This window comes from Rhyacophila brunnea, unplaced genomic scaffold (genome assembly GCF_057557595.1).
Source record: "Rhyacophila brunnea isolate RB1 unplaced genomic scaffold, BYU_Rbru_1.0 scaffold_6, whole genome shotgun sequence".
Lineage (NCBI taxonomy): Eukaryota > Metazoa > Arthropoda > Insecta > Trichoptera > Rhyacophilidae > Rhyacophila > Rhyacophila brunnea.
This window is the reverse complement of record NW_028233276.1, coordinates 26857190-26883831: the sequence shown is the minus strand read 5'-3', so window position 1 is coordinate 26883831 and position 26642 is coordinate 26857190. Positions and strand designations below refer to the sequence as shown.

Genomic DNA, 26642 nt, shown 5'->3' with positions numbered 1-26642 from the left:
ATGGGTAAAGTCACCTCTCATCTTTTTAATATCAAATTGTATTATGTAGAAACAATAAAATGCAAAGGCAGATAAGCTGCAAAATTGCAACAACCTACCTTTGTGGACAACGATTTTCTATCCTTATGATATTGAAAACAAAATGATGAAACCGATTAAGCCGCGAGACACCAAAAAGCCCCATTATGAACTTTTTTTTTATTAAAAATATTTTTCCAAAAGCGTTTCCTGAAATGGAGATGTTTTGAATGAAATGAAATATTAACTTTGAGAAAAAAAAATATTAAATATTATAAAAGTAGGTCGTTCCATATTTTGTCCGCTTTGAAATCTAGTAAGGGGTAATATCGTAACAACATAAATAGGTTTTGGGTAATGATTTCAATCTCTTTTGTAGACTAAGCTTGAAAACCATGAATTTTAGATATATCTTAAAAAATATCTTAGCCCAAGAAGAATTTGACCGAAAATCCGTAATTTGCTGAGGAATCACTCTAACCACTAAGCTATTGACCCAAATGAGTATATTTCGCTCAAAAATATCTAGAATTTTTCAAAGTTATGTAATTTCAATCAAAAATACTATTTGGACTCTAGGTAGAAGGAGTCTCAAGCGCGAAATATATTATGGTGCATGTCGCCGACTAACACGTAACGTCACGGTAAGCTGCCGCTACGGGAAAAAGTGTGTATTGTCGTTTTTCTTGGTATTTAAAATGTTGTCAGACATGATGGTCCCATCCCGTAGCACACTTTGAACATTTAAACGAACATTGTCAGTTGGTAAAATCTGCCGAAATCACCAAAACAACAATGAGGCCACCTCACGTTGAACCGCACTGCATCGACACCTGCATGACGTTTTGAACGTTTGTATCATTTTCTAGATGTCTACACTTTTGAATCATGTCAATATCACGTTTTTTATTTTTAATGGTTGGCACTATGTATTTTCTATAAGAATATTGTATATTATCTAGGGTCTACAGGTTGGGTTCTGTTCAAAATATTATCTATGGATATAATATTGCAAGTAATTTTAACGTACACACAAACTGTTAAAATTAATTGAAATTAGAATGAATAATAATAATTAATAATTCAAAATACTAATATATTAGACATAATACTAATACAATAGACATAAAACTAATACAATAGACATAATAAAATATTCTGCAAAATGACAAAACCATAAACTAAATTTGTCGCCGTGACAGGGTGACATTGACGTGACATGCATCTCAATTTGATCACAACTTTATTCGCATTTCGTTGACAATTTTTAAGGTAGTTCGATTTTCAAATTTATATGTGGTTGAATTGGTAATAAGTAAATAATTTTTTTCTTCTATTTACAACAGTCCTAAAAACAAAATAGTAGCTCGCATTCTGTTTTGATGTATGTTGCATTGTTTACACAAATTACGTACCTACGCATCTGTCAGTTGAACCTGCAATATGAAGTCACTTGTAGCTAACTTAATGCGTAGACCAGGGGTCTTTTTTTAAATTTAAATTTCATATATTTAGGTTCCATATACATACAAACATATATGTATTATTCCGTTTTCCACATAAAATAACATAATATGAATTGACATTAAGCCGAAAAATGTAATCAATCTAATTAATAATATTATAATATTGAATTTGACGAAATTGGTTTTTTTAGAAGGCTTTTTCGGTTGTAAAATAATTGTCAAGATCAACCAACATATATATCGACTAAAATCTAGTTAAATAATTTTTAACACGATTAGTATTATATTTTTGTTAAATTGTATTCTATATACCAAGTAAATCCTATCTCGATACGATAACTTATACATTACTTTACTTGCAAAATAATAACAAATTCATACCGAAGTTTTTATTACGTGTATCTTGAATATATTAATTACATTATGTAATAGCAGCTATGAAATTGTCATAAAAATTCAGTAAACATACCTATTATGTATATGTACTTATTAACTGAAATAGGGGTAGTAATCAATCTGAGAACGCCAAGGCCGCAGATGCCCCAGTTCCAGTTTATTAATAGATCATTCGCGAAACCGAAAGGGTTCCCGCGTTTAGCAAAGGGTGGGCCTTGCAAGTAGTGTGAGGGTTGAGGGTTGGGGGTATCGACCGGGCGAGGGCGCACCAGCCACCTGGTCGCCTTTATACTAAGCGACTGACGTCGGAATTGTGATGGGAATACGTCACGCGTAGAGGAAAAAAATAAACATATGTGGAGTGTAATTAAAAACACTGTATAAAAATATTTTGAATACTTACAATATAGAACAGAAATGAATTTTATAAAAATTACATTGAAGACGTTTATATTATAAGGAAATTAATGTAATTTTATCAAATCAGAATAGGTTTAAATAATTTTGTTATAAACGTGAGATGTCATAATATTTAACTGTATTACTATAATGGGAAGTGGTCTAGTTTTCGAGACTGTGTAAACTGATTTTCACTACAATTTTATGATTTTTTTTTTGTAGAAGTGGGTCATGTCCATTTCTCATTATATAGTATTATGGTATATGTTCAGATAGTATTTCGTCCTAAAGACAATTTAACCAATATAAAATGTATATTATTTATCCGTTAAAAATATTATGATAACTAGGTATGTAGGTACATAATATAATTTTAACCATTTTTTTCTTTAATGTTTACATATTAGACTAGAAAAAAGTAGGTATCATGAATACACAAAAAAAGTATTTTTGGAGGGAGATATTGGACGATATAATAAATGCATTTCCAATACTTTATTTGAAATTATCCGTTTGACTGGTCCCATAATAATTGAAAAAAAGCGATGCTCTCTTAACTTTTTACACAAAATCCACAATAAAATGAGCCATGGCCTCATTTTAATAATTAGATGATAGTTAATGATAATAGAATATGGGGTAATGTACGGTATGTTCTGTTGGACATAAATAAAAAAAAATATTTTTCGTAAATATTTGTTTGTATTTGAGCACACTCTATACTCACGAATATACGGAGACATTGACATATTATTACATCAGATGCATTCAAAACGTGATTCAGTAGGTAGTTATTTTACTCGTTACATAATATTCGAATTAAAAAGGGATCCGTTCGTTTCCACAGACATTGAGCTACCATTTTTTGACATACGTATGATTAAATATTTAAAAAAAAATAATAATTGCATTAATTTATCAAAAAAAATATATATGTATACTTATATAATAATATTATCAGCAAGTAAAATATTTGGAAATACAGTTAGATATTGTGAAACTGAATTATAATATAATATACAGGTACCTGTATAGTCGCAGCGGCGTAGTTAAGAAAGTGCATTTTTGTATAAAAGTATAATTTTTGACATGATGAGTTGACATAACCAAAGAGTTGCTTAAAATATATTGAGATACTATAAAGTTATCCAAAATTACCGTCGAATTTGATTGTTTTTCACTGTATACATGTTTTTATGGTGCTTAATACTAATTCAAAGTTAAACTTCACGTTTTGCAATTGGAAATCATGAAATATGTGGGTATAGTGAATGCACACGGGAAAGTCTCCGGGGCCGCCTTGGAACGAGGCGCGGTAAAGTACTAGGCGGGATACGAGAGCTTCTCTGTTGCGATGCGTAACTGTAGACTTTCCGTAGTTAGTAGTTTTATCCGATCGAAATACGCCACTGAACGTGTTCAGACATCCCATACAGACATAATGGAGAATGCAGTCCGCAACTACCACGGTAGATTCTAGCGGCGTAAAAGGAATATTGTCTACATATATTTTAATTTGATAATTACTGTTTTTAAACTATATACGACTATCTCGTCCGATTACCGGAGTTAAGCAACATTAGGCGCATATAGCACCTACGTGAATGGATAATCCAATATTGGATTAATTATGTGAGCATGAAGTATTTATTTTAAAATAAGGAACAAAAATAATTTCATGTTTAAGACGATTTTTATATTTTATACTAATATTATATACCTATAAACATTACTATGTTCTCATTTAAATTCGTTCGAGCACTTATTATTATTACCTATAATTCAGAGCGACTCTCTTGGCATTTGAAGGACGCACCAGTGACCCATATATACAAGTAGAAAGATAAGAATAGAAATACGAGAAGGGAGAAAATGCAGCGTGGTTGCCTTAAAATATTTCCCATGTAATTCGAGAAGGGGAGATGATGGAATGTAAACATAGATTAAGGGTTTGTCACGGACACCGAACAGCATCTCGGAAAAGAGACGACCACTTTCGATATAAGTAGGTACCAGTTGGTCGTTTGCGGCTTATCTTTGTCAAGACTAAAATTAAATTTATTCCGTGATACAAGTTATTCGTTAATTGTTTTCAATTATTACAGGCAATTTGAATTGTATATGCATGAAATAGATAGGTCATATATGAAAAGCACACGACAAAAACAACCAAACAATTTTTGAAACGAGTAATTAAACTATTTTATATGTCTAACTCAGTGTTTCCCAAACTTTCGACATCTGTGTACACCTTCTATAATTTTCGCATCACTGAGTACCCCTCGTAAAAAAATGCATATAATTTAATAACAATCAAAATATATTTATTTTTTCCTATTTTAGTAGGTACATAAACAAAATAATAATAAACGAAAAATAAAATTCATTCATAATAAAATATAAATAAAAGTTATATTATAAATAACATTAATTATCATCAATGAGATGGATTAAATTGTTTAAGTTGAGACAGATCATCATAATTTGGTTCCCTGGTTGTTAATTTTAATCTGAGATGCGGTTCCACATCCAAAAGCCTGTCACTTGTTTTTTGACTTAATGTCTACAAATGCTGAAAAAGCAACTTCACATAGATATGAAGTTGGAAAAGGCGAGATGTATTTCAGGACTTTCTCTGTTAAGACTGGATACACATGTTGCATTTGCAACCAGAATGATGTTACAGTACACTCGTTATATTTATTTTTCAAGAATCCGTCTGAAGCTAATTCCAACAATAGTTACCTACTCTTCTTCCGCATGCGATAAACCTTCTAGCATGAATGTTGTATTGATGTCGTATTATTGCTTGTTGCACCAGCCGCAGCCAAAGCCCGGTGCAGCGCGTACCCCCACCAAACTCTTTCCGTACGCGTACCACACTTTGGGAAACACTGGTCTAACTAAGTATGCCCACGATGACCGAGCGGGTATGCGTCAGTCTAATAATGTTGTGGATCCCGAGTTCGAATCTTGGATCTGGCAAATTCATATGTTATAATTCAACAACAATGGGCACGAATCCCAGAGGGCGCCGGTGCGAACCCGTTGGGGTATTTTTTCATAAAGATTTTTTCTAGTGGTTATATATTTCACACACGTGTCTTCGTATTATGTATGTTCAATAAAGAATAATACATACAGTATTTTTTTATTGAAAGTTATCATTGTTAAATATAATATGATTACAAAAGATTAGGTACCAAACTACACATAGCATCGGAATTGAAAAACCACTTGTCTACGTATAAGGAAATTTCGCCATGATAAGTGATTGTACATTGTATAGCTTAATTAAGCACACCAACTGAACTTAAACAGCAATGAGTTAAATAAATTATATATATACTTGCAAGATATATCAATCATATCAACATAATATATTGAAAAATGCGGATTCTTATAATACCAACTAACTATTTCATCTAACAAAGAACAATTTTTTTCCGGTCACGAATCATGCCATTGACCAGAGACAAATGTTATATCAAAAATATTTACCATTGCCGCACGATAAACCTCGCTTTTCCGAATCAGTGGACTGTTATTATAGGATAATTCGATTACGTATTTTAACAAAGGGCTCCTATAAATAAATATGTATGAATCATAAAGCCCTACTCGAGGATTATTGTTTGGAAAGCTTGCTCCGGTGTTTGAAAAATGTCGGTCAACAAAACAAAAAAAATTAAACGGCACGCTTAGAGGGAAGGAGGAGGCGCAAACAAAAAAGCTCGCTATGCAAACATGACGCTGCCAGCCGAGCTTTCCAAAACCACAAACATAACGCAGCGACTGCCAACTGGACGGTTATGGTTTTAACACATTAACAAGCTTTTATTGTGTTCCTGTGTTGATAGTGATGATAATATTATAACATAATATGTTTTGGAATATATTCTATTATTATGCCGCATAATACATAAATAGTGAAACAATCATTCGATTTTTTTTTAATTAATAACAATTCAATTAACATTAACATTTAGCCATTTTAATTAATTTTCATTATGATTGTACAAATTATTTAATGGAATAATGAAAAGCTTCGTATAAGAAGCAAGTATAGGATTTTTCATAGATTTTTTTATGACAATTACACCTCCAATAATATGATACAAATATAGAAAAAAGATTGCTCGATTTGCGGCCTCTTTAAAATAATATTATGACGATAGCAATCGCGGTGATTTAAAATAGACATGTCAAATTATAATAAATAATTAATTTTCCCTTTGTGTCACTTGAATATTAATATGTTAAATGCATGTAATTAAAAACTATAGTTTAATAGACGGTGCATATTCGTTTAGTGGGTAATAAATAGGTTAAAAATTAGTTTAATAATAACATAATAGATCAATCCATTACAACTATAATTAATATGGAACTAAAAAAAGAAAAATTAAATCTCAAAGTCTCGTTACTAGGTTCTTTTCTGTAATATAATTGGAAATTGATATATGACAAATTTGATAATTTATATTATATTATGTTGACAGAACATATAAAAGCTTAAACAATAGCTAATCTTACACAAATATTTTATTTTATGTAAAAAAATAATTAACAGTAAAAAACCTTAATAATAATATAAATATGTACATAAGATCGGTTATCAAGCTAATATTTACATAAGACACTAAATAGTTTGATGCATATTAGTGATACATACAGGTTAGCTAGGTATTATGATTATTGGTGACGTCAAATAAATATTGATTTTTTCAAAATAAACCCAGCGACGTATCGAAAACTCTATGAACTTATTTATATTTAGCTGAAAATCAATTTTCAATCGGTGCGCTTTTCACATGGGTACGTGTTTTGTACACATATTTAAAACATGTTCCGAAAATCGACCGAAAAACTGACCTTTATAATATATTACGTTAGTTACAATGTAGTTTGCATTACTGCAGAACTAATGAATAAAAAAGAAGATATTTTCATAAGGATACCTATACCAAGTATAAACTATAGATGGACATGACCCGAGATTTTTTCGAAAAATAATTAAGTAGGTAACTACTGGCATAGCTAACCGCAAAGTTACTTATACGCTCGAATGAAAACCGACATTATTAAAACTGTTATATTACGTTTTTCTTCTAAAATAATGCTTATAACTCTTCGTTATTATCATGTAATACTAAAAAACTAATTTAAAGTGGGTGGTATTCAGAAAATTCAAAGTATCCAATAAAATAATTACATACTGTAGGATTTGAACAAAGAAATATATTTAATTACAAATCCACATAATATATTGTATTTTACCACGTTTTTATTAGCTCGAATTCTTGTTTGTCCGGTACAGATTTTTTCTTGTGCAGTACAATTTTTTTCTTGTTTGTCCAAGATTTTTAACCCGACCAGCTAGACATTTGAAACTTTTAGAACATATCAGAACACGACGACAATGCATTCTTTTAATACTTTTGCCCATATTTAAGCAGAATTGAATTATATTTTCAATTAATTCTGTTTTGTATGTTTCGGAAAAAATTCGTTAAACGTAATATTTACTACTCACTATTATTGGTTGCTAAGTGGGTTCTAGCAACTAAATTATTAATATATACGTGCGTTACTATGGAAATCAATATGAAATATCAAAATGACATTTCTGTATTCTATAATATTTATTCAGTATTTCTATCACGTACAATAAAAAGTTTTTATTAATACATAGAATTGTCAAGTTTATATGATTCAACAGATAATTTAAAAACGTGGTATATAAAAAGTTCTGTGTATCTTATAATTTTTCGTATTAAGCTTTTAGATAGGAAAATATGGCATCAATATTATATGTTATACAACTGATGACATTCGATATTATGATGATATCTACTGTAAATATTTTTTATTTATTTCAAAATATTAACAATATACCGACGTACCTATGGACTGATTCAATAAACAGGGGTATTAATTTAACGGCTCTGTAACAATAAAAATCCAGGAATCAATCGCTGCCTACACCTTCTGTCTCTCTTGAGGCCCGCGTAGAGGGCGCAGGTCGGGGGCGGGGGCGCGGAAAGCCGCCCTGCCGTCTCGCAGCCGCGATCGATCGCCGCGCCGCTCTGCGGATGGTGCGCGCCACGCCTGCCCGCGCAGCGCCCCACGGCCCCCGCGCCCGCGCACGTGCCAGACCCCGGCCCCGTTCGCTACATTCGGATACTGACCGCCGCGGAAACGTAGTCGTAGCTCCGATATTCGCGAAAACATAACACACGCTCCGCCGCTCATGCGAGACTCGAGGTGCGCTCCGAGATGAGCGCGCCAAATCACAGCGAATGATCGCTCCGAGCGGATAATAATAACGGGCGGTGAAATAACTCTTTCGAGATGCCGAAGAAAGTGGTCGAGGAACCGATCATCCCGCCGCAGGACGGGAAGATTTGCGGGACGATATGCGTGTGTCAGATGACATGTATCCTCAGTTGCGTGGCGTTGGTTTATTTGACGGTCGCGATCTATATGCCCTCGTCGAGAGCTTTCGCGTCGGGGATCAGCGAGGTTCCGATCATGTGCACGACGACTCGCGCGGTCAACAAAGACGGGTGCGAGTGGGGATCTTGCGGGGAATGGTGTCTCAGTAAGACGTCGGGGGCTTGCATCCAGATCTATGTAACCCTGCGCCGAAACGGTTCGACGCTCCTATTTGCTAATTGTACAAATGCAGCGAATAAAACGTGTTATGGTATAGACCAGGAAAACGCGAGAAAGTATCGCTGCATAGCAGATGAGTGTAAAAATTTAACAGGGACGTTTAATTGTTCGACCGGGATGTGTATAAACATAACCGACGCGTTCGAGTGCATTTTCCGCGACACCGAAGCACCTCTCAAGTGTTCCGGTAGAAGAGGCAAAATAACTTGCATCGACATAGACGGTCTGTTTAGTTGCACGAAAGGGACTTGTGAAAAAATACGGACTCCGTATAACTGTGACAGGAGGTGCGTCGATATTCCGACGAGAAATAAAAACATGATTCTTCTCAGTGGCGATAAGGTGTATTTATCACAATGCGAGAGAGCTCTCGAACGGGACACTGGACGGGAAGTGTGGTCAGAGGACCAGGACAACGTGGTAATGACTTCATGTTACAGCATCAGCAACAGCTCGGAGGGTGTTCTCGCGGTGGATTGCATCAACGGTTCCGTCCTAGAAAAGCATATTTTGACAGATCTCACTAATTTCACATATTTGAGTTACTTGCACACATTTGGCGCTACGCCAGTTAAGACCATAGCGCCAACCGAAATGGACCTCGTAGTTGCGAATGAGACGAGATTGATGATCAACTTAGAAGGATGCGTTAATACCTTGCAGGATGAGTGCAAGGATTTTCTCAAAGATTATGGAAAAGACGGGACTGATCATAACGCGAGAGCCAGATTTCCTTGTTTCTTTGCTGACGGAGCTGACATGGTGGTAGCACGGTTCGACCTCGAAACAACTTATCGCCAGTTTTTGATAGCTGCGGTATTACCGTCCGTTTTGTTCGTGGTCTCCTGCTTGACATTGTTGCTCTGTCAGAGAACGGTGGTGGTCGGAGACGATGCCAAGATGCGCTTCAAGGGATGCGCGGGGAGCGAGCTTCCTCGGCTGGCCGATGACGACGACGGGCAGGCGAACGCCGACGCCGTCATGGCGCTCTGAGACCCGTCACGTGAGATAATACATCATATTTGTTTTCAGAAGTACACAGTACGAAAAAGAGATTGACAACTGATAATATCATTATCAATTCAAACCAAAATATACCCAATGCTAAAAGAAATAAAGTTTATGAACAATAACGAAATGTTATCAATTAGTTTAAATACAATTTAATTATAGGTACATTCGATTATAGTGATGGCCATTTTACCTACCTGATATTTTTTTTTACTAAAAACATCCACTATAGCGAATGGAAGAACAAAAATAAATAGCATTTTTAATAGACTTTTAAATATTTTGATGGCGTAATGGCGTAGATATAAAATTTTTATGTCATAACATCAAATAGGTTAGCAAAATATTTTAAACAAACCAGTTATTATAAAAGTAAGACAGGAATGATTTCAGTGTTAGATTTATCATAATTTATATTAAATAAATATATTATAACTTAAACAGAAAATATTTATCGATTCCGACATGCAAACAACTAATACCGAATGTAAAAACACAATGTTTCGATCGACAAAAAACTGTAGTGTTATATTACATAATATCTATAATAGATTACATACGTGTCACATTGGTATAAAAAATGTATTTGTTTTATTTGGGTAGGTACATAAAAAATTTAAAAGCACTTTTACGATAATAAACAATTATTTTATTTCAACATTAAATTGTGTATTTTCTTGTTTTGTTTATTATTACTTGGTACCGTCATAAATAATATTTGTTCTGTTTTTATATGCTAGAAGTTCATTGGAAATTTACAAAAATTAATAAGCAAATATGACCTTTACTTGATAACCTGAGTTTTATCGTATTTTATTTGCGTAATATTTTGCGTTGAGTCAATAAAATGCAAATAACATCATCAAGCAAATACTGTTGCTTTACACATTTTATTATGGGGTGACCATATGAATACATATATTATTTGTATATATGCACTGTAGCCTCATGATTGGATGATACTTTAGAATGGGAGGTAGAAAAGACCACGGCGAGAAATTTAAAAGTGAGATTCGGTATTTTGAAAGAAACACAGAAGTTTCCAGCACGGTTACTACGCTTTTATATTCATGCATAGCTTTTACATTATTACAGGGACTTTGCAGACATGGCCTTATACGATAACAGAAGAGGTCGGGGCTACGACTAAATATCTCAACGGCCTAGTACAATGTGCAATTGGCGAGACATTTGAAATTTGTAAAACGAAGCCCGGCTTATTATAACTAGTATTATAATAATGCATTCGTTTACAAGTCTTACTGTCGTATTATCATGATCGCGACAGTATCTGCATAGTGCGTAAACAGAGTAATAAGTTAGATTTTTTTAAAGGTAATGAAAATGTTCATAACTTTAAATTAATTTGTTGATATAGGCTGATAAGTTCATTGAAATATTATTGGCTTTAAAATTTACTAACTAAACTATTATTGGTTTACATTTTTCTCATTAGGTAATATTGAAAGCTTTTTATGATCATATAGAATATTTTGAATTAAAACATATATGAATACATTGATTATTAATACTCGTGTAATTGAAATGTACCTCATTCAATATAAACAAATTAAATGAAGTACCGACTGTATAAATAAATAAAATAATACAAAACATACGCACTCATTATCAAAATATATTAATTTCTTGCATTCGTTGCACAACTTTTAGACAAGGAAGTTTAAAGGTCGATGTATTTTTGTCTCCAGGCGTTCCCCTCCTGCACGAGAGTCCAGTCCACGGCGGCCTGGGAGGCTTCTAGCGCGCCTTCCGGACGCTGCAGACGACGGCCGACTCCAGTCGCACCGAACGACCGCCAGCCTCTACATCGCCACCAATGAATATTCCACTCCAAACACACAACTATCTCCAGAATCTTTCCCCGTCAACACAACTACTCCAAAAATCTTTCGCTGCTCTGACAGCATCAAAAAAGTTCATCGTATTAATGTTTTAAAAAGTTCTCTGGTCACCCGATTGAAATTAATCGTAAAATTTACTCAACTTTTCAAATATTAAAGTTTTTGTTTTTATTTAGATATAAACTTTAATTGACAGTTTCAAAGTAAGCTTAGAAAAAAGCTTGGTAAAGAATTTTCTCTGCTTTTATTTTACAATTTTAAGGGTGATTTCACTCTTTCTTTTATATTATATTTCATTAAATCTGTCAGGGGAGCCTCAATTCCTTTAAAAGTCCTACTAAAAAGATCCTCTTCTAAAAATATAAATATTAAATCATTATTGCTTTCGACTCGTTGTTCACGCATCAAAATATTTAGTGTTAGTCAAGATTAGCAGAGCACCTCGCTTCGCACAACGATCGACGATAATTTGTTTTTTTTCTGGAAAAACAATAAAATTCCAACAATACAGCAATAGTTCTTAACAATAATTATAAATGGTCAGCAATAGTTTCCCACTTTGAGAGGACCTTGAGCAAAGTGGGGTCCGTGCAAGAGTGACATCGAAGAGGCGTTTAATCATCATCAGCACAATACCGAATAACCGAGGTCGTCGGTTCGGCCGGACGCGATCACAACACATGGTCATCGTGATACATAACACAATTGGAAAGTGGAGAGCGCGTGAAATCAAAAAAAATAATAAATATATGGACACTTGAACATAGTTGTAATTTCGTATGCAGTCTTCGTTCAAAAAGCACAGGCTAAGTTAAATAAAATATCCTTGTTAATCAAATGCAGTGTTGCTATTGAAGTCAAAGACACAATCGTTTACGGCAGCTCAAAAAGACATTTGATTTGTTCATAAGCCAAAAGTTCTGCAATAAATTAATTCGCGAGTTAATATAAATATCGACATTATAGTTAATTTGTCGTGTAGTGATTACTTAATACGCAAAAAATATATAAAACAAGTGCTTAGAAAGCTGTTAATTTTTTATGTTGATTTACGTTTTAGTTGTATGAATAAAAATAATATTATTCTAAAACGCGGCACTGATGTGTGAATAAATAAAATATTTCTTAAAATATTTTTGTAAACAAAGTTGAAGCGACAGTTTGAAAATTGATTCGGACGATGCTTAGGGGTAAACATGAAATCTAAAATAAAGCACTCCATTAGATTGATCAAACATTTTGACATGCATACAAATTTTAATTCGATTACAAAACAAAGATGATAATCAGAATTTATACTAGTATTATTGACAAGTAATACATTAGATTAATTGTTTTAAATTAACAAAATAAATAGTTTGTAGCGCTAAAAAATAATAAATATATCTACACATCCGGTAGTGATAATATCTAACGTGGTCTAATAATAACATTATAAATAAAGTAACGCAAAGTTATTTCACCAGCATTCAAACAAATCAACAAATTAATCACAACACGTAAAATAGGACCGTTAGGAAAATAACTGCCACAAATCGAGAGCTGCATCGAGTTAAGAGATAACTTCTGTCAAAGGATAAGGAAAAAACTGCAAATCGTGCATTATCAAGAAGTCTAATCACTCTTTCAAAATCGCCGAGCTAATAAAGCGCGCGTCGCGCTCGACAGTGTTGAGCGGCGCGCGTTCCAGTCTTGAGATGGACTCTGACGAGTCGACGGTGATAATGGGAGCAGAAGGTGGCCACGGCATTGAGGAAGAAGAAGAAGACGAAGAAGAGGATATCCCGAGAAGGTCGCCGTTGCCACCGACTCCAGCAGAAAGGCTAGCGGCTTTGGCCGAGAGAGCCAAATTCTACACGTCGCTGTGCTTAGGAACTTCTGCTATTCTGGCTGTGTTCGCCTTTCTCTTTCTCATTCCTTTTGTAGTTGAACCGGCTATCGCCACGATCCTGGCTGACTTTGAATCTGAGGCGGTCACCTGTGCAGTGAGTGAGCACGTGTATGCCGAGGGTCTGAGAAACTGTTCGTGGGCTTCTTGTCGTGAAGGATGCACCACGGCTCATACGAGATGCTATCAGGTATGCACCATTATATATGTACAAAAATATCACTTTCGAGAAAAAGCAGTTTAAGATTTTTCGGTTGCTTGATGCTTGTAGACGTTCGGCGATTTGGATTTATAACTTCAGGCTTCGGTAATGAATGGACTCAATATCCGAATTGGCTCTGAAAGATTAATACGACAGACACTAATTTTCTACAAAATCGTACATAATGAATGACACCGGTACTTATTTTATGTTTTACATATTCATAGTTCATCACTTAAAATTTTATAATTAATAGAGAAGATGCCGAAAGGCGAAACCCGGGTCGCATAAAACGACTCAAATGGAACAGTACAAAATTTAAATCCATTATAATTTAAAATTTTATAATGGAATACTTTTTCAACCACTTATAATAAAAGTAATACAATAAAAAAAAACATCAGTATTCTTATTTACGCGATTATTTCAATGAGTTATAATTATTATGTACTCCGAACTAGTTTTATTTTCATTCCTCGTGTTTTTATTTTTGATTTCACTTAATGAAACAGTTATCATATTCACATCATGCGTACTGTCTTATAGTCTGTCAAAATATCTAAACAGTTAATTGTTCAATTTCAGATCCTGGTGAACTACTCTTTGACTCCTTACGCAGAGTACATTGCAAGCGGCACAGCAATCGATGCCGTCGACTGGCATGTGACTGACACTAGGCTATTGATCAACACGGAAGGCTGCGGGTATCCACCTCGGGTCAACTGCACGATATTCGCGAAGGAGTACAAACTTCACCAGCAGGCAAACGAGGCGTTTCCTTGCTACTACAGTAAGGTGCACCCGGACCGCGTGGTGGTGAGATACAGCTGGCCCTCGACGATCAGGCACCTCGCGGTGGCGCTCGCCGCTCCCCCGATCGCCTTCGCCGTCGCGGTAGGAGTGCTGGCGTATTGGCACTGCGCCTGCTGCTCCAAGGGATCTTCGTCTGACGGCGATCGATACCCACCAGCAAAGGAGGAGTAAGTCCTGACCTCCGTCTCTGAAGAAATGCATGCGTAGGTAACGTAGAGCAAGCTTCTTAGCTGGATTTGCAAGTGTTTTTTGACTATTCATATCTTTTCTTTAATCACCTACTAATTTAAGCAGAATATTTTTGTTGATTGCATTCAGTGCCCTCAATATCTATTATTATTAATTTATCATTGCTTTAGTAATCATAATAAACATGCTTTATTTTTCATTGTTACTCATCAAAATTATTTTTTCTGTTTTAAATAATTGTACTTACTGTATTTAAATATATAATATATATATTTAATAAATGAGTTTTTTTATTAACCGTGTAATTTATTAAATATGTTACAGCAGTTATATTTTTTATGTGAATTTAAGATATGATAGATTATGGTTAATAGCTTAAAAAATCGAAATAGCGAAAAAACTTAAATAAGGTTGAATGCGCGCACCGCTTACCAGATTTACCTAGCGGAAAAATATGAAGGTTGCAATTTGAGATTTTTTGGTAATTTTTTTTGGTGTTTTAAGTATAAATATGTATTGATTAATCAATCGATAAATTGTCTCAGATTGCAAGCTTCATATTTTCCCGCTAGGTGCCTCTGGTAGGCGGAAAATTCACCTTAACGTGCCGATTTATATCTACTAGAAAGTAACGATACATTTCAATTCACCGTTTGTAGTGATTAATTTGCTTTTTTATTATGTAGATTATAGTGTGTGTGTGTGTCTTATTCATCTTTAGTTTAATAATTTTCAAAATATTTTGTATCTATTTTATGTTCATAATTTTGCTTACTATATTTAAAAAAGTCAATGCTATACTTTGTAAAAAAAACTACTGTGGTAAAGCAAGTAATTTAAAAATAATTAAACATTGTAAATAGATTAATTGGAAAATTCCAGACAACCTAAAAAAATTGAAAATGACAAAATAGTTTTCAAATAAAAAGAGCAAACCAAAATAGCAGTTAGAAGTTATGCATTCGATTTTGTGTAGTATGTTATGAAAAGTATCTAACGATAAAGATTTTTTTTAAATATTCAATATACTATTACGTACCTCCAAACTACAGCAATACATGTGTATTTTATGCCAATTGCATAATATTATAACTTGTTTCTATTGCTCTTGTATAGATAGGTCAACGAAAAGAATTTTTGACACTTATTTTATTGTTGTTTTTATTTTAAAAAAAAAACGCAATTTTTATGTAGTACTTATTCCACTTTTAATCAAGAGATTAGGACCGGTTTCGTCCACCTCAGAGGGACATTTTCAACTGAATACATTTTTTTAAAACAATATTTATCAAACAAAATCCAAAGCGATAGAAATAATATAACAATAGGTACATAAATAATTATCCGTCCAATAATACCTTCCCAATAACCGATTAATTTAAAACTAATGAGGTTGGACATTAATATTTCATACTACGTCAGGGGCATTAAACAAATTAAAATATGAAACAATCTTTTTCATAATTGTAGACATCGCCGATTTAGTTAGTTTTAGTGTGAATTAAAATTTACACGTGTGAGGGTGAATATATCCTTATGGCATAAATAAAGACTTTATATGGTTAAGTATCACGCTCATAATTAATATATTGAGATATTAAATGAAAATTTAATCTTATGAGATTACAGTAAGCGATTACAGGTAAAAAAAACTAATGATCCACAGACAACCAATCCTAACGCTTTTATTTAAATTTTGATTTATTGGTAAATAAATCCGTTATAATTTTTTTATTCAACGTTTACTTTTAAAAAAAAAAATATTGTTAATTAATTTTATTACAAGAACGTCAATGATAAATTTGACGTATAATATGCGGATGAATCATAGATGGATCGATTGATTAAAGGCAAAGGTACTCGCTCGGAAAGTGAAATAATATGTTAGTTCGAATCCCACTTGGTCCAAAAAATCTATTTTCAATACAAACATTGGGTATATTTCTGAGGTTTTCCATAATAGTATTTTTTTACTAAAATAAATTCGGGTTACCCTTAAAAGGATAATAATTTCATGCCGCAATTATTGTAATAGATAATTTTTACTCTATTTTCATTGTTATTAGAAAATTTCTGTTAATCAAGAATCGAAAGTTTCCCATAGGTTGCATAGTAACTAAGTATATATAATCGATTGACTCAATGTTGACATTAATTGATTGTCTAGTCATATCAATATTCTTTTTCTCATTCAGCAAGCTGCTTTGCGACGATCTGGACCTGGACGAGCCAGAAGACGCTCTATATTGCCGAGGAAGGACGGGGAGCAGAGACACCGATGCCTTGTGGAAGGGATAACCGCAGACCGCTCCTGCGGCGCTGCACATCGACAACTTCTTCAATTATTGCCTTATCGATATAAACATAACTTTTTTCATCTTCCAATCAATCTAAATTACTACTTTTACTGTATGATACTATTATAATATAATGCGAATATTTTAAGAAATCGGCGTTCATTCGACTGAAGTCCCCACAGCTGTTAGTATTTGTGTTGACGCTTTGTAGGCTGTGAAAGATACAAAACATTAATAACTCACCCACAAATACCATGTAACTAAAATCATGTTTAAATATTAATGCTTACAATGTCTTTAATTCGGCATTCTAACAGTTAAATTAAGGCAGCTTATTACATCGAAGGTTGCATTAGATAATTTTATTTATTAATTCCATAAAATATTGTAATAAATAATATTATGAAAACCGTTATGACAATTTTACTTTTTCATCACGATATTGTATGATGAAGTGTTCACTGCACAAAATTAAGAATTTTAATAATATTGTTACCTAATTTAAGAGGAAATTGAAAAATATTTTTCGCAGCTTGCATCGTTAGCAGACTGATGTTTGGGGCCATTTTATGTTTGAAGAATGTAAAATATAAATTCATCGGGTATTTTGTTGAATGATCGATTGGTTATAAAAAAAAATCTAACGGATTATTACCAGATACGTATTAATTTCAGGATAACTTTTTAAATAACTTTCAAAAATAATTACTCTGTTAGATCATGAAACCAAATAATTCTATTTATTAGTTGCAAAAATATACATGAGACAATAATGTTGACCAACATTACATAATCATTTTTGATCCGGAGATGAGAATTATTTCTGTATATTTAATGGCATACCCATTATTTGTATTTTACATTTTTTATAACGAATTGTTATTATTGTAATGTTATCGACGACCATTGTTTTATTCGACAATTATTATTCATGTTTCATTGAGGAACAATATTGTAGTGCTACAAGTGACATCTAGTGACAGAATTACAAAATAGGCAATTAGATATAATTAGATATAAACACGTTTTATCTTCTTAAAAAAAGTTTTTTTTAAATAAAATATTTATAAATAAATAATAATAGATTTATAAATAAATAATTTATAAATAATAATATTTTTAGTAAAATTAAGAATTAATCACAATACGTATTATTTTGACTTAGCATTACAAGAACGTTATTACAAAAAAAGTAAGTAGGTACGTAATATTAAGTTATTAAATAAACTGGAATCAACATGCTATTGTTAATAATAGTTTATTGTTTATATTTAAAAAATATTTATTTTTAATATATTAATTAATACACAACTTTTAATCTAAAATTTCATTAAATTGTATTTAATTGTGTTTCATAATTCTGTCACTAGTTCTTATAACACTACACTTGCCCTTAAAATGTATCCATGAACTGAGGTTACAATGGGTAGATATGCAAATCACATACATAAATATGATATTAGTGAATGGTATTCGTCAAAATATTATTGATTTGATTCAAATTTAGTAATGAGTTTTCTTCCATCTGATTAACAATATAATTAAAAATGACAAAAATATTCATTTGTCGATTACACAAAATAAAATTTTAGACAACGCTTGGAAAGATTTTATTGTACCCACCTAATATTTGATTTTTAATGTATCATACTGAATTGTTAAATTATATAAAATATACTAACCAAATTATTGTGACCTCATTAATGGCTATACATACACTTATAATGAAATGAATGATATTGAATACCAATGATCGAATTATATCTTTCGCGTTTGCCTTGTTTTAAAATAGGCTGATTAGAAATCCACGCTTTGAATAAAAATAATTAAAAACTATATACCTAACTTAATGTACTGTGCATTATTGTTACTATAATATTATTATTGGATAGAAGGCTTAATTTTTTGATGGGTGGATGCCTTTTCATACTTCTAAAGTAAAATCAACTAATTACGACATAAACGCAATATGTACCTATCTTCATATTGCTTGAACATGGTAATGTGAAAAGTTAATCATGAATTAGGCATGAAAAATATTATTCGATGGAATATACCAATATGTCTCGTGTATTAAATTTATTGTAGTATTGTAGTTCAATTAGTTCAATTATCTATAAATACTATAAGTTTAATGCACCAAAAACCGTACAGACATTTTGGCAAACTTGCCATAAAGTATAACACAGCTGTAATAATTCTCATGAACATAAGAAAATACGCAAATCAAAATTTTAAGCTATTTATCGAATTATAAAACAACAATTTTGGGTGCCAGATTAAAGATATGTGACAACGTTGCCACATTCCGTTATGGGCACAACAAAAGTGTATGAAACTAATATGAATTATTAATTGTCATGAATCACTACCAAGTAAACGCTGAATCTGAATAAATAGAACGTAGAAAATTGATAACACCTTTAATTTGGCACACTTGATCGTTTTGTACAATCCCGTTATAAAAAGATTGGAACAATGTTACATACAATCGTGAAAAAGACTCGTTCTAAAAACATGCATTCGCCCTCGAGGGCAATTCTGCGGGACCGAATAATAATCTATTTCGTTTTAAGAGTTGTCTTGTAACGGGATTTAATTTTGTAATAAATAAATTATACTGTGCATGTAAAGGTGCTTTTGATAATTTTTGCCTAAGAAAATGATCTAATGTATGATATTAAATACGTCTTAATTGTATTGCCGAAGCTGAGCTCGAATCATTTTGTGAGGAAACTTGTGGCTTATAATGTGTAAATAGAACAAACAAAAAATTTAACGTGATTATCGTTATCTTGTGATTTTTTTCAGCTTTCTGTATTACAACTGTAACATACAGCGTTGTATATAAAGCATAATTATATCAAAGCGAATGGTGGCATGTTTCAAAAAGTATAGTAAAATTTGTACATATGGACAATAAATTGATAAGAAAAAATATATAAATTATTATCTGTATTGGCTGTCGAAAATTATAGAAAATTTCTTCATATGATTTACATAAAATAAACTTTGTCATAAAGCCAGTATGGTATAATATTGCTATATGATCGATTTACTATTTTTTAATGAAGATACTATAACAATAATTTGGGATGTTAATTGAATTAAGTAATATAAAAACTGAATGTTTTTCTTATTAAAATAATAATTTGTAATAATTGATTTAAACATAAAATTAGACCTCACCGTTCACATTCTCTATATATTGGTATATCGTCAAAATTAATGATTACAAAACAATTCTAAAAATAACATTAAAAAATGTACGTTTACGAAACCAAAAATATAAAAGAAAACATATTATTGATCCATCATATCAAAGATTGTTATCTATTATAGGGTTTGAAGAAAACTTTTAAGATATTCCGAAGTATTTTTTGTTGTAATGCTTACTAATTATTTCCAGGTATAATCATTTCTTACTGTGATTAACTTATTGTCTTGTGAACAGTGAGGTGGAACTGTCGTATGGTAATCTATATTATAACTTATGCTGGAAGCGTCGATATGTGAATAGGTATTTATTGTAAGTTTCGATATGTCGATATTGTTCACTTAAATAATTGTACCTTTTAAAAATTTGATTCCGGTTCAAAACAATGTTTCACAAAGTAACGGTGAGAATCGTTCAGATCGTACATAAATACTTGAGTTATATTTTAATAAAGTTTTTAACTTTGTTTTATTGGAAAAATGATATTCTGATAATATTACAAAATATATAATTACTATATTTACCACCCCACCGCACATAAAAATATGTATTTTACTAATTTTGAGCGTCATGTAATATTGTAATACTATTCTTAATATTATAATCTGTATGAGTAAATAGGCTTGAACGATTTTCACGGACCACTTAATAGAAACATAATAATTGATTATAATGTTATTATGATAAATCACGTACGCTTATTTTAAAATGCTAATTAAATAATTATAATATTATATGTAAACGATGAAGCAAATGTAGTCTTAGCTTTTAACACCCGATTTATTTGTCGAATAATAATGAAATAAAAAGCTACAAAGTCAATAAATTATCACAAAATAATTTTTGAAATCATACTGATGTATTTTTGTAAATAATACATACCTAATGCTTAGGTACATAATATTATAAAATCAAAAATTTAATGATTAGGTACCAAAACATGCCACGTTAAGTGCGCAAGATAAATCGCAAAATTTGCCAAGTAAGAAATATCTGAAAGATTAAAACTTGATCTTTGTTTAATATGATTCTATATCTATACAGCGGAGACTTACGAATCTAAAAAAGCATTACAAAAGAAAATGTTAACTTGAGTGGCAATATAAAAAAATCAATCTGATAATTCGTGTTTAACAACCACATTTCTGCAATAATTATTGTGCTACTCACTCAAAATGATTATAAATTACTGACTAATTATTTTTCAATATACATATTTTTATCTTGAACTGTTATTTTATCATAAAAATGAGCTTTTTGCATGACAAATTTTATATTTGAGCAGGCTTTGATGATAGAATTTATTTACATTATTATGAAATAAATCGTTTTATCCACATTTAAATTAGTGTTTAATTTCGAACTGAAAAACCCCCTTTCCATAAATTAAGACTTTAAATATCGCAAAACAAATATGCATACTGAATAATATGTTTTCCTTTGGTTCTATAACCCGGTATAGATTTTCGTCTCCTACCGAGAAGTTTTATTAATATGATTTTGAAAAAGAATAAATAGTGTTTAAGTCATTCAATAAACCCATTACGTTCATGATTCAAATACACATAACCATAAAAACCCATATGAAAATTTGCTAGATGCCCAATTAGAACCCGCGCTTGGAAATGAACATAATATTTCCAGTCGTCCACGATGGACGATTAAAACATATTATGTAATATATTGTATTTAATATGATAATTTACTTTTAAAGATGTAAAAATTAAAAAAAAAAAATAGGAAACATATTATTACATATTAATGAGAGAGTACGAGTAAATCAGATATTAAATAACACAAGCGTGATCGAATGGTTTTTTTACATGAACCAATAAAATATCAATAAAAGTGCGAATATTATTTGAACTAATACCAATAATTATTATGAACGGTGAATTTCTATGATGAGAAAAAAATTGAGGGTATCGTATTAAGCAGAAAACTGTAAACGTATAAGTAAAATGTTTTACTGACTTTGGCTAGATGGAAAATTTTCAGTGTGTCAATAATTTGAAATACAATTTCCTTTTGACAGTACAAGACCACAACTATTTCACTCGGTAATATTGTAATAAAACTCAAACAATCTAAAATATATATTAAATGGCCTTCAATAATAGTTATACAAGTCGATAGTATTATCAATTTTACCGTACGAAAACCGTTAATATAGGATTTAAAAAAATAGCAAGGCGTGTTGAATATTTATATACTATCAGTATATACTTATAATATTTGAATCTAAAATTGTACTAACATAAATATAACTATATTATATTAGAGGTAAAAGATGGATTACACTTGGCAGAATCTAAATATTTTTAGAGAAATTCTTTTAAGTCACTACCAACTACACCATCCATAAAGTTACTAGTGAAATTCGAGAATATTTTTTATACTTAGTGGAAATACGCTGCGATTGAGAAAACTGCATAAAAGTTATAGTGATGTCTTTCAAAATACAGACATTGAAGAAAAAAAAAAGATTCGCATAGCTTCAACACTTCTTAAATAAAATTCTAAAAAAGCAAATAGGTACGACACATTATATTATAACAAAACAATTTTTCAACTTAGTCTCCCCTTTTAGATCTTCAGGCTTGTTCAGCGATTCTCCAATTTTTTCATGCCATCTGACAAATAGTTTTTATCGAATTCTGCCATTTTTTTGTAACTAAGTGAACAGGAAGAAATTACACGGAGAATACGTTGGATGAGAAACCCGAAGCCCAATGTATCCAATATTGTAATTGCAACGGTCGATTTGTGGAAGCGAGCGTTGTCGTGGCGGAAAAGAGCTTTTTGTCCGCCAATCTCCTTGACCCTTCTCCTCAACTCCACTTTTAAATGATTCAATAACAAATAACGATACGTTCATACATACCTATTATAACAAATCCTACAATTAGTTAAATGGTGAAAAGGTGTATCTGTCCACCTTAGTAGACTGTTTTTACCGGTTAAGAAATCATGAAATATAATAAATAACCGACAAAATAATAATTGACGCTAAGGCGAAGACTATTGAAGAACATTACACTAAATTTTAATAATAAAAATGACCATAGAATACGATTCACTAAGAAAAATCGAATTTTCAACGAACGCATATTTAAAAACGGTTTTTATTATAATGTCATCATTGAATTTAAAAAATATTTATTTTAGTTTATCATATTTTTGTAAACGTAAAGATTAATTAAATTTCTTTAAATTGAAAATTATCAGAAAAATAAATAAATTTTATTCTACGTATTCTATTGCTGGACACCGCCAGTAGCATTATACTCACCTTACTAGCAAAAAAAATATTTTAGTAGTAAAATGGAGTAGTAAAAATTGACGGATTGCTATCAACATCGTAAATTAAATTTAACTTAGCTATGTAGGTAGATAGTTACAGGTGTAATTCTTAAAAATTAAATATCATCTTGATATCTACATCGCTTGGAAAAGCTTTAGAAATTTACATATTAGAAAAAATTGACCGAATGGTGAATACCTTACATCTAGGTCGTTGCGGATGTAAGCTTTACCAATAATTAAGTTACTGTCCATATCATTTTTTTATAAAAAAAATATGCATCTAAGATGTTTGTCTATACTATAGTTTGTAATTTAAACTGAATTATAACATTACTAACTTTGATTCATATAATATGTCGTCAGGATATATTCAAATTTAAGTTTTGTGTACTTGCAATATTCAAGAAGAAGAACGTGAGACGCTATATATGAAAATGGCGTCTAAAAAACGAGGTAGTTTGGAGTTACATCGTCTGTTTAAAAAAAACCGCAATATGTTAAGGTTGGATGTTTATGGTGGGCAGGCCATATTGTAAGGATAGAAAAAAAGGCCCCAAAAATATTACTGACATCAATCTCGGTGGGAAGAAGAAAATTTGATAGACCAAAGTTGGAGAATTATTAGTCAGGATAGCAGGAGTGAACAGATATTCTGGAGGCGACCAGGATCCACACATAACTGTATAGCCAACGACGAGGATTCAATGAATAACTAATTTAATTTTGATAATTCTAGTGACTACATTACACTACATTTTTATAAATCATATTTCAAATAATTCTAAAAAAACACCCCAAACTTCAGATAGTTTTGTCGATCTACGACAAAAATTTCCAAGAAATTGTACGCACTTAATATGAAATAAGGACACTGAAAAAAATATCTGTATGTTTGAGGAGAGGGCGTCGCGTCGGACGGAGGCAGTCGTCATTCAGATTTCGTCGGCGTCGGTCGTCGATCGAATTAATCCCTCACCATAAAAGTTATTGAGAAATTTTAATACAATAAAAGTCATTACAAGTATGGTGACTAAGAAACGAGTGAAGTTAAATAACAGGAAGTAGACAGTTATAAAATGATATTTTTTCATAAAGTTTAATATCAACTTGAAAAATACTTACATACTCAAGATCTAGGCTGTTTGAGATTGGTAAGTTTCAATTAATAATCATTTATACTAAATATTTATAAATATAATTATTAAAATATGCCTGCCAACCTGCAAAGTAATCTAAAATTTAATACATACACATTTCCAAAAATTGAGAATTCAATTTAAGATTAACCACATATTTTATTAATATGCATAATGAAATAACTAAGTAAACTTTATTCTACTAAGTTGAAGGAATATTTGAACATAACAGCCTTATTTTTAAATTAAAATTAAAATATTTTTAAAACTATGTACCTATTTATCATGTTTTTAAATTTAATTTTAATTAATTAATTTAACGTAATTTTAATTTAATTTAATTTATACCTATAATGTTTTTTTAGTAGATTTTATACGGACGTAGATTATGATTAGCGCAAGATATATCCAATTATTCTAAATATATTCATGATAAATTATAATCTTTTTGATAGTACAAAATAGAAAACTCTATAACACCAAAAATATTGTTTTATTGTGTTAAATATTAAAAACATAACAATATTAATATTAGCCTAACTTCCTATAATCATGATACACAAGATGTAAAATATTTTTGATTCAGCAACAAGTGAAATGGAAAAAAAATATAAAACGTGTGTAAATGATTTCAACATCGTCGAATTACACTAAGTCGATATTTTGAATAGTGTTAATTTAGCTAAATTAGTGTTGATTTATGTTAATTTAACGTTATTAGTAAATTTTACTTTATTATGATTCAATTCATAAACTAATAAAACGGCAACTATTCATGCTGACTTTTCAAAATTATAATATTATTTACTTGAAACAACGAGAAATTCATAAAGTATTTATCAAAATTGATTTTAATGTAAAAGTATTGTTTTCAAAATTAAATCAAGATCATGATTGTCATCAGCATGATTAATTGAACTGGCGTTTACGTGATAGCACTCCGTTATAAATTTATTTCGAATTTATGATATATCATAATTAATAAAATTAATACTATCGACGGACTATATACAACGTCGTTGTTTTGCTTTTGGGCATCTTCAGGCACTGCGCCCGACACCCACCAATGGTAACCGCACACTGATAATAAATATCGTCAATTCTCGCTCATATAATAAAAAATACATTTCCGTACAATAAATACCACGCTTTATTGGAAAAGACAGCAAACGACGATAGTTACCATGGAAATATTCTGTGCGCTTTGCATTTTACACTGTGGAGATCGATGAACATGCGTAAACGTAGATAATGAATGCCCATAAAATATAATACAAACTTCAATTTAATTCAAATGCAAAATAATGTTAACCCATTGACAACACCGTATAGTGAAAAAAACCTTTGGAAGCAAATATTTCATATACTTCTTATGAACTTGGAAATATAATAGAAAGCGCGTAGGCCGCAGACCCTGGCAACAGCATTCAAATTTTATAAAGAAAACCCTCTGATAATAATGTTATATTTATCATTAAATTTGGTCTTACAAAACCTGAAATGGACACATTTTAAATGAAACGTTTTAATGTAATATTCTTGTTATAGCATGGATGACTTTTTAAGTAATTTATTAATTCTTTCCCTGAGAAGTTTATTCTCAATTTAAGAGCAATTAGCTCATTTTCGTTTACTTTGAAGTATGAGGGGGTGGCGTATAATATCATATAATATCATATAATAGGAATCCTCGACAGTCCGTGTCAGGTTAGCTTTTCCCGACACGAACAAAGAAAACTAAATGCTCGATATTAAAGAGAACAA

The 26642-nt window shown here is 31.4% G+C and overlaps 3 protein-coding genes across 5 annotated transcripts in view; 2 read left to right on the top strand and 1 right to left on the bottom strand.

The window, feature by feature from the left end:
* LOC147065468 (uncharacterized) overlaps positions 1 to 26642 on the bottom strand; it is a 496544-nt gene that overhangs the window by 412726 nt on the left and 57176 nt on the right. The gene's annotated exons all lie outside the window — the stretch shown is intronic.
* Teh3 (tipE homolog 3 phospholipid transfer protein) lies at positions 8485 to 9950 on the top strand. Its single transcript, XM_085956658.1, has one exon. The coding sequence runs from the start codon at positions 8634 to 8636 to the stop codon at positions 9948 to 9950; it is 1317 nt and encodes a 438-aa protein (XP_085812784.1). The 5' UTR covers positions 8485 to 8633.
* On the top strand, positions 8485 to 21781 carry Teh2 (tipE homolog 2 phospholipid transfer protein). 3 transcript variants are annotated; one of them, XM_085956659.1, is made up of 4 exons: positions 8485 to 9960; positions 11678 to 13908; positions 14506 to 14900; positions 17118 to 21781. In XM_085956659.1, exons 2-4 carry the CDS (start codon positions 13528 to 13530, stop codon positions 17218 to 17220), a joined length of 879 nt encoding a protein of 292 aa, XP_085812785.1. In that variant the 5' UTR covers positions 8485 to 9960; positions 11678 to 13527; the 3' UTR covers positions 17221 to 21781. The 3 variants fall into 3 exon arrangements, with proteins under 3 accessions (XP_085812785.1, XP_085812788.1, XP_085812786.1); XM_085956662.1 differs by having other exon boundaries at positions 14506 to 14936; XM_085956660.1 differs by having other exon boundaries at positions 14506 to 14940.

Coding starts and splice junctions, on each gene's coding strand:
- Teh3 (XM_085956658.1), top strand. CDS start 8,634: ATGCCGAAGAAAGTGGTCGAGGAACCGATCATCCCGCCGCAGGACGGG.
- Teh2 (XM_085956659.1), top strand. CDS start 13,528: ATGGACTCTGACGAGTCGACGGTGATAATGGGAGCAGAAGGTGGCCAC. Junction 13,909..14,505: donor CTCATACGAGATGCTATCAG/GTATGCACCATT, acceptor GTTCAATTTCAG/ATCCTGGTGAACTACTCTTT. Junction 14,901..17,117: donor TACCCACCAGCAAAGGAGGA/GTAAGTCCTGAC, acceptor TTTCTCATTCAG/CAAGCTGCTTTGCGACGATC.